This window comes from Poromitra crassiceps (assembly GCF_964638095.1).
Source record: "Poromitra crassiceps genome assembly, chromosome: 3".
NCBI lineage: Eukaryota > Metazoa > Chordata > Actinopteri > Beryciformes > Melamphaidae > Poromitra > Poromitra crassiceps.
This window is the reverse complement of record NC_139625.1, coordinates 29,788,908-29,802,334: the sequence shown is the minus strand read 5'-3', so window position 1 is coordinate 29,802,334 and position 13,427 is coordinate 29,788,908. Positions and strand designations below refer to the sequence as shown.

The 13,427-nt window shown below is 44.5% G+C and overlaps 1 protein-coding gene across 2 annotated transcripts in view; it reads right to left on the bottom strand.

The window, feature by feature from the left end:
• The window catches only part of kidins220a (kinase D-interacting substrate 220a), a 79,262-nt gene that overhangs the window by 55,107 nt on the left and 10,728 nt on the right, over positions 1-13,427 (bottom strand). For both annotated transcript variants that reach the window (XM_083634144.1, XM_083634143.1), the window contains exons 5-17: positions 9,494-9,592; positions 9,133-9,231; positions 8,365-8,463; positions 7,566-7,763; positions 7,313-7,411; positions 6,921-7,019; positions 6,541-6,639; positions 6,185-6,362; positions 5,780-5,944; positions 4,092-4,271; positions 2,520-2,685; positions 927-1,078; positions 157-257 (exon numbers count right to left, since the gene is read on the bottom strand). In XM_083634144.1, the coding sequence (XP_083490270.1) occupies positions 157-257; positions 927-1,078; positions 2,520-2,685; positions 4,092-4,271; positions 5,780-5,944; positions 6,185-6,362; positions 6,541-6,639; positions 6,921-7,019; positions 7,313-7,411; positions 7,566-7,763; positions 8,365-8,463; positions 9,133-9,231; positions 9,494-9,592 (1,734 nt within the window). The remainder of the gene's footprint in view (positions 1-156; positions 258-926; positions 1,079-2,519; positions 2,686-4,091; positions 4,272-5,779; positions 5,945-6,184; positions 6,363-6,540; positions 6,640-6,920; positions 7,020-7,312; positions 7,412-7,565; positions 7,764-8,364; positions 8,464-9,132; positions 9,232-9,493; positions 9,593-13,427) is intronic.

Here is a 13,427-nt window from a genome sequence, read left to right as displayed (position 1 = left end):
GTGGCCGGACAAAGTTCTGCTCGCTCGCTCACTCTCTCTCTCACACACACACACACACACACACCTCATTCTTATAGTAAAGATGCTCTCTGTCTAACTCAGAAACTAATCCAAACACACACTGCAGCCAAGCTTTTCTCATTGCTTTTTACCCACCTTGAAGATAGCCAGCAGGGCCATACCGGTGATCAGGCAGCCGAGCGTCAGAGCAAATAGCACAAAGGACGGCACACAGCAGGTCTTCTTCCACTTCTTACCTGGGGTGTGGAGGTGGGAGGTGGAGGGTAATCAGAGAGGGAGAAAGGAAAAACAGGAGGGAGTCAGGAAGACACAGTGTACAAATGATTAAGAACACCTGTTTTCTCCACACAGACTGAGCAGACATGGCCACTTGTTTCACCTACTGAGTCCACTTAATACTTAGATCATGAGAAGGGAGATGTAGATGAAAGGGGGAAGATTAAATTACACAAGTTTTTTTGCACTGGCTATGTTTACAACCACAGAAAATTAACCTAGTTACTCAAGCAACCAGGGCGGTGTTTCACAAAGCAGGATTATATTCGAAAATTAGCCAGATAACTATGAAAGATGTTTTGTAATTCATTCAAGATTCAAGTTTTGTTTAACAGATTCAAATCAATATCACCAGGATATAGCGTAATCTTTTTCACAATAATAATTTATTATTATTTAGTAATTTTCTAATTCTGCGTGTGAAACACCCCCTTGGTTTTGTGTTGACAGATGTAAACTTTAGAACTTGGTTAGAATAGCCTGGGCAAGCTTTTCGTTATCTACTGTATGAAACAAAAAACACAAGTGTTATGCATACATTTTGAAGTCCACAAAAACACGGCGTATGCCAGCTGGCTGAAGGGTCATAACATGACTGACATCTAAAGCCAAAAGACAACATATCTCACTTTGGATCTCGTCTTTCTTGAACACCCTGAATAGCCTGGTGGCCATGAAGCCAAACTCCCTCTCACAGGCATCAGAGAGGGTGGCGATCATCTCTGCCATGGAGGTTTCCCCACCGACACTGGACAGACGGTTGTAATCCGTGAACAAGAACCTGCGTGACATGTGACATGACATGTGAGACAGAAACAAGAAACTGGTACTCTATCTTGGTGAGATACACAGCAACCACCAGCAGGGTGGGACTGGGACTGAAGCATTCATTATAACAGTGTTTGAGTAGTGTAATAATCAGTGGTACTATCACCACAGTGCTGTGGTCACTGGTCATCAAAAGGCAAATTCATTTATTTTCAACTTGAAAACTTCAATAAAAAGAAAGTAAAAAAAAAAAAAGGCAAATTCAGATTAGTCAGTTTTAGACACTCCACTCCACTAACTGCACGCTATCAATCTTTGTCATGGAGTTTCAGAAAATAATTTTCTACAAATCATATCTGGTCTCTGTGGAGCAGTATCTATAAAAGGAAGTCAAAATTGTATTATTGTGAAAATATGAATTACTGGATTAGGATTATGTGATTGGACGAATACTAATAATTCCATTCAGTCTCTCTCCAGTGGAAATTCCACTGCATATTTTTTTTGCCCATCTTTGGTCATTTAAAATGTAGCCTAGTCTAGTGCAAGACACATACACTGTAAATGGGGAACCACAAGCAGTGACAACAATGCTTTAGTAATTTATTTAGTGAACATGTTTTACTGTATGTTCACTTCCCAGACCCTTCCTCTACTTTTGTCCCCTGTGAGACGAGTGTCTTCTACTACAGTTTCTTCTTGGGAATGTTCTACCTCCTCATACTTGTTCATCAGTTTATTTTCTTGACTGTGAGGATTTACAGCACCCTATAATTTAGATGTAAAAATGGCCCTTCCTTGCACATTTAAAAGCTACCTTTCAATTAAAGTCATCACGACAGGGAACTGGTGGGAATAGTGTGATTCTCCCACATGCTACGTCCTGCCGATGAAGCTCCGCGCTGTCAGGTGAAAAGAAGCAGCTGGCAACTGCGCATGTGTCGGAGGAAGCATGGTGCTAGTCTACGGCTCTCCCCAGATCGGCAGAGGGGGTGGAGCAGCGACCGGGGATAGCAGGGGGAAATTGGCCAAGTACAATTGGGGAGAAAATCTGAAATAATAATGATGATGATAATAATAATAATAATAATAAAGTAATCACGCCTACTAGGCGTGATGACTTTTATAGTATGTGTGTCGCCTAGGCCGCACATATATCTGTCTGTCACCCCCTCACTCCCCAGTATGAACAAATATGTCAGAAATATACGTGTTGAGGATTACTTGATGGGAGGATGTACGCTCCTGACACTAAGCTAGGGTCAATGTTCATAACTTAGCTGCAAGTTTTCACACAACTCCCACAGTCAAAAGACTTTGCAATTGCCATGAATGCATCATAGAACTGTACTTATCCACATAAGCTCTGCTCCATTTGTCTTACCACTGAGGAACTAACACCCTAAGAACACCAACTGTATGATTATGTGGATGACTGTGTGCATCACGGTCACCTGACAGGCAGGGCGCGGGTGGTCTGTTCAGGAAGCTCAGGGGGGTTGACGAACATCAGTTTGAGCAGCAGCTCCAGGTAGCCGACCTGGCGGGCCAGACGGGTGCTGATGACCCAGGCCCAGTTCCAGCTCTCCCCCTCACGACGGCTTCCAAAGTACACCAACACTGGAGACAGGAGAAGAGTCTGGCTGAAAAATGCCCACTGAAGTATTTCCTCAAAACCTTAACAATCCCATTTAGCTATTATTCATCCTTTCTTTTAGTGGTTCTAGAAAGTTGACTCAAAACCTCAGTCATCATCTTCGATGTTGGCTGTATAACAGCTCCCTCTAGTGAGCGAAACTGTATTTTGTCAAGTATCAGGGAAAAGCTCACTATGTATGAATAGTCAACTCAAGTCAAGTTTATTTGTATAGCCCTAATTCACAAGCATGTCTCAGAGGGCTTTACAGAGAATATGTCTAGCTAAAATGAAGGATACAAGTGAATCAAAAGATTGTGCAGGTGCAGAGTCACCCTAATGGGCTTATGCAAGGTCTCTTATCTCAGAAATTAAACCAATATTAACAACAATTACAATATAAACATACAATATAAACAAAAAAGAGAGAGAAGAACAAACAAACAAATAAAAATTAAAGCAAAGAAAAGAAGAAAAGAAAAGAAAAGCTAAATAGACAATTTGTTATTTATGAATTTATTTTTGGGTGCCATTGCTTTAGCTCTACACCCTCTACGACCTATTTGGAAACTCAACAAAGTTACCTGCAATACATCTCTTTACTGGGGCATATTTTCATTTACAAAATGTTTTCTTCATCGAGTCTGGATAAATCACACCCGTTTTCAAAGCATTATGAAACAAACCAGCGCGATGGAGTTATATTACATGGAGTTTGTGGACCAACTGTATCTGCTGAACGGATGGCTCAGGATGTAGCTGCAAGCTAACGTAACGTTACATGTAAAGTGAACACCGTCGCTGTTCGTTGTTGTTCTGTATTCAGAGTTGGCAAAGTCCACATAGTATGCTGTTACTGTCAGAAAATAGGTCGGGTTCAGCAAAACACTGACATTTGTGCAACGCGAGGCAGATATTTCTCTGTGAATCATCACAGGGCGGTCGCTCGCTTTATCAGACTCTGTTGTTGTGTGATTTGGCAATGCGATGCCTCCTATCATAAAACTAGTTTTCTTCCAAATATACTAGTGATCTTTTAAATCTTTTAAACCTGCCGCAAGCATAGTGACAGGACAGGAGTGTAAACGCGCAACATCAAATGCCTGGTGCCGCGCTTCATCATCGTTAGGGAACGGTATTTTTTTTTAAATAATACTAAATATGAATAAAAAATACCTATACCAGCACCGAACGTCCAGGACTTTGTCAATACTCCTGGTACCGACCAATCAGGAACCGGTTCCAAATAATATCGGTGCTCGGTACGCATCCCTACAGAGGGATTGTCCATAAACTGGAGCAACTGGGTTTGGGTGAACTGGTGAACTGGCCCTGAACGAGTATCAATATTGGCGTCAGTACCGCACTTGTAGCTAGCCTGTCCCCTCACCAAAGAAGATGTAGAGCAGGGCGAGGAGGCTGAGGGAGACGGCGATGGCCAGCTTGGGGTCTACGGTGAAGCCCAGAACCAGCGCCACAGAGCCACAGAGCAGCAGGGTGAGGAAGACCACCAGCCAGGAGAACTGGAACAACGGCTCTATCTGCTGGCCAGCAAATGTCTTCATCTCATCTGATGGAGGAGGAGAGAAGAGGGAGGGACCAGTCAAGACCAGAGAAAAAACCTCATGTCAGACATTTAAAGCCTTAAACATGACGGCCGATGAGAATATCAATCATTCGATGAATATGAGCAATCTGAGAATCAAGCATAAAACACACTAGATAGGTGAATGACAAAAGCCCCTTCTAAACATGCAGTGAAATCCGGATTATGACCAGCTGCTAGCTAGCCGGTGGGCCTGCATGTTTAGAAATAATTATCCGCTTTATGTGCACTCCCGCGAGTGTGGATCATTACCATCTGAGCCCCTAGTACAGGATCTGCATCGTTGGCAAAGCGGCTGTTGTTTAACACCTCCAGCTCATGTTCTGGATCATTCTGAGTGGGCGGGTGGTTAGATGGCACTTTACAAACCATTAATGTCCCTGTGCTATTTAATCATTTAATGAATGGATGTAGTTACGTGGCTGGATTATTTGGAAGAGAGCCAATTGGTGAGTAAACAAGTAAACGTTGAATGATCTTTCCCCCATCTCATCTGCCAGTTTGAAAATGCAACAAGGAGATGATAGCCTACTACTGCATTAGGCTATTGGGTGATAAGTGCCCGCTATTAACGTTCACGTAGCCTTTTAATTAATCGTTTGTACAATGGCTTATATCAATGAATTAAACGAGCAAACTCACGGTTTCCTCAAGTTCTGCAAATGGCTTGAATGGTTTCTTTTCTTCCTGAACTGTCTGTCTTGTATGTGAAAATGCACAAATGCAAGAGGGTGATATTGTTGCATTAGCCTGTATATTCGAGACATATAGCCTAACTTTTGTGGGGAGAAATTAAATAAATTGAAAACTAGTCAGATATTACTTGAATGCCACTTGTAAAGTCATCCACAGTTTAACGTTAGTGCGACCACTATTTTGACTGGCGGCTTTTGAGCAATGCAACAACAACAAGGCAAGCGCTCACACTTTTTGGCACATTGCCACCCCACGTTATCGCCTGAACGCGTCGGAATGCATCGGGACCTTCACAGTGAGGCATGTGCTTTATGGAGTAGTGGAGAAAAGTGTTTGGCAGAGATCTCGTGTTGTGGATGCAGTGTATGGAGATCTGTGCGCGCGTTTTGGGCATTGGTGGCCCAATTCTGTTCTTCAGCTCTCCTCCTCTGCACCGCATCCCACTCCTCCCCTCCCCCCCGCGCGCTCCCCCCGTCCACTCTGCTCCCCCCGCCCACTCTGCTCCCCCCGCCCACTCTGCTCCCCCCGCCCACTCTACTCCCCCCGCCCACTCTACTCGCCATTGGCAGAAAAAACTGACCATTTCCCAATGTTTCTAAACAAAGATCCCTCATGTCTAGAAGGGTAAAACTGGCAAATATTCTGCTCTGACAAGCCGGACATGGTCCAGACTTCATGTTTAGAAGTGGCTAAAGTGTTTAAAGAAGCAAAAGTGCTCTGATGGTCAACTTTTCATCACTGTTTGAAATGGTTTCTCGTGCTCTGGGCCTACTTACCCTCCAGTTTCTTAAGAAGGAAAGACTTGCCGCTACCCCACTGGGCATACAGGCCAACGCAGATGGGCGGCTGCATGGTGGGCTCACTCAGGATGTCTGCCAAGGCGCTGCTATACAGGTCATAACCCAACATGTCCCCATCGGACTCGGTCGGGGATAGGTGTTCTGAGAATAAGACAGACAGAAAGGCAGTGGAGAGGGAAGGAGAGAAGTAACGAGAGAAGTGGAGATAGGCAGAGAGTGAAGTAGATAATGATTGAGGGAGAAACAGGAGAGGAGATAAAGTGATAAATGAAATTAAGATAGCAAAGCAACATACACTCTTTCAATGTAGGGTAAACAACAGACTATGAGCACATTTTGTCCCACATTTCATTCTGAATAATATAGAGAAACAGGTCCTACTGGCTCCAAATATCTGAGTGAGGATGCTTTTCTGGTGGGTACAGTCGATGTTGTATGGTGTCTCTCCAGCCTTGTTGGGGCGGTATAGCAGGCGGCCATCTTTGGGGTTCCTCAACAGCAGCTCGGCCAACTTGCGGCTTCGTCCTCGGATGGCGATGTGAAGGGGCGTGTCTCCTTTCTGGGCAAAGAAAGGGATGGAAAAGACTGATTCCTGTATTTTGACAAATTGACAAGTGATTCCCAGTATATTGTTAAATTGTGAAACATCCTATGTGTCAGATGTTGGAACCACACAAATCAAAGAGAGGGTATTGTCATAATGATGTTTTTATGTGCAAGTAGGTTTTGAACAGTACCTTGTCCACAGCAGACACCTTGGCCCCTTTATCCAGCAGCAGCTCCACTATCTCTATGTTTCTCATCTTGGTGGCTTTGATAAGGGGGTTCTCTGCCTCCTAACACACGCACGCACGCATGCACGCGCACGCACGCGCACACACACACACACACACACACACACACACACACACACACACACACACGCACACACACAGAAACAGAAACTTGAACACACTGTTTAGCACAATACTGCTGATGGTTATTATGTCATGAACCAGATGAAAGGTTTCAAGTAAAGTAATCAAGTAATTCAAGTAATCACAAAAACTCAAAGGATATAAGGGAATGAGGGAAAGTGTATGTTATTCTTTGTTGTCTTGGCTTGAGTGTGTCATACCTTGGTGCAGCTCTCAGTGTCCGGGTTACACTGCAAGATATCTCTCACCATGGTGGAGTTGCCTTTCTCCACAGCCCAGTAGAGGGCAGTCTTTCCATCCTGATATGAGGAGAGACGAGGCAAATCGTATGATCTATCACTGGAAAACTACCCAATGTGGCAAAAACATAAACAAGGCTATATGACTGGCACTGTCTGGCAATATGAGTGGTGTGTCAAGCTGTGCCTGTTGATATAAACCACTAATGTGAATTCCTGATCCAAGGATGAAAGTTGTGAGAAAGGCTGTGAAAAACAGGATAGCCAAATAAACCAAGCCAGTATGGTGTCAAATGAGACAGCCTCCTGCTTGCCTTTAGAAATCAATAAGACGGCGGGAGAGGAGCTCCTACCTGGCCCGTGACGTCAATATCAGCATATTTATTCAGCAGGGCTCTGACTATCTCCACATGACCTCCCCTTACTGCTCCAATCAGCACCGTCTCCCCACTCTGACAGAGACAGACAAAAAGAAAGAGAGACAGAGGCATTAATATCATGATATCCAACTACACATAGTCTCACCACTCTTAAATCCAACACCAACCACGCCACATTGTCCAATCATGTCAAGTTGTGAGGTGATGATGGGTGTTGTGACCTCACCCTGTCAGGGATGTTGACGTAGGTGCCGGCGTCCAGCAGGTCCTGGACGATCTCGGTGTGTCCCTCCTTGGCGGCGATGGCCAGGGCCGTGTTGCCGTCTTTGTCCGTCATGTTGACGTTGGGGTTCCTCTTCAGCAGCTCCTTGACCACCTCGGTGAAGCCACCCTTCACCGCCACGATCAGAGCCGTCATCGAGTTCTGACAACACGCCCGAGAGCATTTCAAAAACAGGCAGCAGCGACCTCAACTTGCACTTTTTGAAGAAAGCTACACATTTCCTGTTTCAACATTGCACTGGTTTTGAACATTTTGGTTGGCGCTGACAGTGGCTGGACAACATGTCACCTAGGCTATATCCCTTTATAGCTGGAGATTATTCTTTACAGCAACAGACAGTGTTTCCAACAGGTTGTAAAATGTCAATGTTGTAGGCTACCCGACACGAGGTAGCAGTGCGAGGCGAAAGTTAAACTCACCAGGGCGCTCATATCTGAATGTTAGAAGAAGCTGCTGATGTGCGTGCAGCAGAGACAATAACTCAGGGGATTTGGTTTATGGTGGAAAAGGACATGATGCAGATAAACATGGTGGACTGTGAGGGATTTCCTGAGCTACTCAACTACATTGAGAACGAGGCTGTCGTGTCCCCCCGAAGCACAAGCCGCACTGTAGTTTTTTTTGCTGTTTGCACCGTTATGATTAACCGATTAATTGAGCGTTAAGGTGTTCAACTAACGGTTAAGGAAAATGCATGAAATTCCCATCCCTAATACATACAGGTCATCTACAATCTACTTACTGCTCCTTCCTGGTCCACATCAGCTCCGTTAGCCAGCAGGTGCATTACACTGTCATAGTGGCCCTTCCTGGCTGCCCAGATCAGAGGAGTGGTTCCATACTGAGGGAAGAGGAAGACAGACAGAGTGCATGAAAACTTTGGGCAATGTGTGAAAACAGATGATTTTGGTGAACTGGCTTTTTTTTTTTAATTATGATTAAAGCTGCAGTAGGCAATATTATTTCATCATCATTTTGGTTGTAGGTCTGACCAAGAAAAACAAATCAGGGGTAGCTAGAACGTAACTAGACAATCACAGCACACAAACAAGGTTCTTTCAGTTTCTACTCTCTATGTTGGTATGGTTAACATCCCATTGATGTTGTTTAAAACTAAACTACCTACTGCAGCTTTAATATAACATTCTGTCCAAAGAGTTTTTAACAAGGTTTTTATAACTTAAAGAAAAGGTCAAGTCTGGTCTAAATGATCCATTTGATGTAGTCCCTGTCTTCTAATGACTGAGCCAGTATCTACAGTATTCAGTGTCTAAGAACATGTTGAGCCTTGGGACAACTGGGTGCTCTGTAACCCCTCCCCCCCCCAACCCCCCAACAAAAATCCAGGTTGACTTTATGTGGTGGAGAGGGGGAGGGGGAGAAAAACTCAGGGGGCTGGAGGCCCAGGCACTTGAATCTCCTGATAATGTTCTATCAGCTACATCAACCATATGATTAGAAAAACACAAAATAAATAAGGTCTTCACTTCTTAGTATGTACAGTAGTTACCTTGTCTGAGCAGTTGACCTTGGCTCCGTCCTGCAGCAGGAGATGGACGATTTCGCCATGGCCTCGACCTGCCGCCCAGATAATGGGGTAGACGCTGTACTGCTGGGACAAAGGACAGGGTTGAGGTCATGCCTTCAATAACTAACGACCAGTGTCAGGCCCTGTGGGTGTACTCGCTCAGCTGAAACAGCAGATGATGGGGTAGGCACTGCGCTGCTCAGGCGAAGCACAGGGTTGTGGTTGTGTAGTTTTGTACGTTTGTGTTTTCAGAACTAAAGAACTCGTGGATGTCAGAGATGATCTTATCAAGGGAAGGAAAGACAGACAGGTGCTGTGAAGAGTCCAGTCACTGTCACAGTACCTGACCAGTGATGTTGGGGTTCGCTCCTTTCTCCAACAGCATCTGGGCCACAGCTGTACGACCTTTATAAGCCGCCCACATGAGAGCACTCCAACCTCCCTATGTACAAGACACACAGGGAATAGAAGAGAATAGAATAAGCACATATTGCTTCATGACTACTATTATACAGCACTAAAAAAGGCTATGACCTCTATAGCAGCAACAGCACTGTCCACTCTAGTTTAAAAAGGGTATATTAGCAGATCTTGTGGTAGGAAAATGTGCTATTTACAGTTGGGGTGACACACTTCCCTGTGAGTGAACAGTAATCATACACGGTGGTTGGTTATTACAGGCAGACAGGCTGTGACCCGTCCTGTGCAGCTTAGACACGCACCACACTGCAATGACTCACTTGATGTCCTGAGTCACTTCCATCAAGGCCCAGGGGACATGGCTGTATATGGGCCTCATCATATACAGTACATGATCAACAAAGGCTGGGAAATCTACTCGACAACATCATCTATGGCAGTGTTTCCCATACATAAAGGAATTTGTGGCGGGCCGCCACAAAAGGATTTTGACCCAATTTTTTTTTTTTTTTTTTTACAGTGCACCTGAACGCAACATGCAAGATACCTGGTGAATAAGTGTCCAATAAATGTTCATGTCATTCTGGCCAATACTTCTGTTATAGCATTTCAGTCTGGAATATGGAATATCTTTCAATAATCTATGATTTAGCTGCTAAATTGTCAAATACCGCCATCTGCTCGCTACCCAGGCACTTATGTATGTACTTAACCTAACTAACTTAACCTAACTAACTATCCGGTGTGCACAACATTGTCAGCCTAAACTCCGGCTGACACCCCAAAAACCTACAATCCGCTACAGAAAAATGTATATCGTTTGTTTATTAACTGGCCCCTCGCCTTCTATCATTTCACGAAAGTGGCAAAGCAAGTTGAGTATCCCTGACCTATAGGGAGAAATTTAGTTTGTCATTGTAAACCCACAGCACAGTAATGATGACATGTTCTTCATAGATCTAGCCTTTTAATTTTGCTCTTAAGCTTTCTCAAAGTACACCAAATTCATGCATTTTACTTTAAAATGTTTAAAAAAAATCTCACCCCCCTAGGGGGTCTGCGGTCCCCCACCACAAATACTCTAAATCCTGTGGGAAACACTGATCTATGGTCAAATACGGAAGCAAATCAGCTCGACGGCCCATATATCATGCATGCTAAGATATGGTGCAACATGTTCAAAACCGTAAAAAAGCTTAGTTTAGTGCAAATAAATTAAGTGAAACATATCTCTTCCACTGCCCCCTGGTGGTTACTGTGCACACGCTCCCCTTATGAAAGTGTTCAAACTGACAGGCTGGGCATAGTCCGGACAAATATTGATTTTTGCCTGCCCCCCTCCGCCCCCCCACTGTTGTGTAAACCTCTATTCAATGATAACAGGCAACTTGAGATTGCCTTTTGTGCTCAGACATCACAACAAAAACATAACATGCTCAGCAACAGTTAGTAGATAGCCTAGGTCTATCTCATGTGCATGTTGTTAGATAGCCTAGGTCTATCTCATGTGCATGTTGTTAGATAGCCTAGGTCTATCTCATGTGCATGTTGTTAGATAGCCTAGGTCTATCTCATGTGCATGTTGTTAGATAGCCTAGGTCTATCTCATGTGCATGTTGTTAGATAGCCTAGGTCTATCTCATGTGCATGTTGTTAGATAGCCTAGGTCTATCTCATGTGCATGTTGTTAGATAGCCTAGGTCTATCTCATGTGCATGTTGTTAGATAGCCTAGGTCTATCTCATGTGCATGTTGTTAGATAGCCTAGGTCTATCTCATGTGCATGTTGTTAGATAGCCTAGGTCTATCTCATGTGCATGTTGTTAGATAGCCTAGGTCTATCTCATGTGCATGTTGTTAGATAGCCTAGGTCTATCTCATGTGCATGTTGTTAGATAGCCTAGGTCTATCTCATGTGCATGTTGTTAGATAGCCTAGGTCTATCTCATGTGCATGTTGTTAGATAGCCTAGGTCTATCTCATGTGCATGTTGTTAGATAGCCTAGGTCTATCTCATGTGCATGTTGTTAGATAGCCTAGGTCTATCTCATGTGCATGTTGTTAGATAGCCTAGGTCTATCTCATGTGCATGTTGTTAGATAGCCTAGGTCTATCTCATGTGCATGTTGTTAGATAGCCTAGGTCTATCTCATGTGCATGTTGTTAGATAGCCTAGGTCTATCTCATGTGCATGTTGTCAACACGATGCTCATGAATACACAGAGACCAGTAGAGAGCAGGCTGCCTGGGAGAAGTCTGTACTGTATCACATGACTGAATCATATCACAGAGCCATGTAGAGAACAGGCTGCCTGGGAGAGGTCTGTACTGTATCACATGACTGAATCATATCACAGAGCCATGTAGAGAACAGGCTGCCTGGGAGAGGTCTGTATCACATGACTGAATCATATCACAGAGCCATGTAGAGAACAGGCTGCCTGGGAGAAGTCTGTACTGTATCACATGACTGAATCATATCACAGAGCCATGTAGAGAACAGGCTGTCTGGGAGAGGTCTGTACTGTATCACATGACTGAATCATATCACAGAGCCATGTAGAGAACAGGCTGCCTGGGAGAGGTCTGTACTGTATCACATGACTGAATCATATCACAGAGCCATGTAGAGAACAGGCTGCCTGGGAGAGGTCTGTACTGTATCACATGACTGAATCATATCACAGAGCCATGTAGAGAACAGGCTGCCTGGGAGAGGTCTGTACTGTATCACATGACTGAATCATATCACAGAGCCATGTAGAGAACAGGCTGTCTGGGAGAGGTCTGTACTGTATCACATGACTGAATCATATCACAGAGCCATGTAGAGAGCAGGCTGCCTGGGAGAGGTCTGTACTGTATCACATGACTGAATCATATCACAGAGCCATGTAGAGAACAGGCTGCCTGGGAGAGGTCTGTATCACATGACTGAATCATATCACAGAGCCATGTAGAGAACAGGCTGCCTGGGAGAGGTCTGTACTGTATCACATGACTGAATCATATCACAGAGCCATGTAGAGAACAGGCTGCCTGGGAGAGGTCTGTATCACATGACTGAATCATATCACAGAGCCATGTAGAGAGCAGGCTGCCTGGGAGAGGTCTGTACTGTATCACATGACTGAATCATATCACAGAGCCATGTAGAGAACAGGCTGCCTGGGAGAGGTCTGTACTGTATCACATGACTGAATCATATCACAGAGCCATGTAGAGAACAGGCTGCCTGGGAGAGGTCTGTATCACATGACTGAATCATATCACAGAGCCATGTAGAGAACAGGCTGCCTGGGAGAGGTCTGTACTGTATCACATGACTGAATCATATCACAGAGCCATGTAGAGAACAGGCTGCCTGGGAGAGGTCTGTACTGTATCACATGACTGAATCATATCACAGAGCCATGTAGAGAACAGGCTGCCTGGGAGAGGTCTGTACTGTATCACATGACTGAATCATATCACAGAGCCATGTAGAGAGCAGGCTGCCTGGGAGAGGTCTGTACTGTATCACATGACTGAATCATATCACAGAGCCATGTAGAGAACAGGCTGTCTGGGAGAGGTCTGTACTGTATCACATGACTGAATCATATCACAGAGCCATGTAGAGAACAGGCTGCCTGGGAGAGGTCTGTACTGTATCACATGACTGAATCATATCACAGAGCCATGTAGAGAACAGGCTGCCTGGGAGAGGTCTGTACTGTATCACATGACTGAATCATATCACAGAGCCATGTAGAGAGCAGGCTGCCTGGGAGAGGTCTGTACTGTATCACATGACTGAATCATATCACAGAGCCATGTAGAGAACAGGCTGCCTGGGAGAGGTCTGTACTGTATCA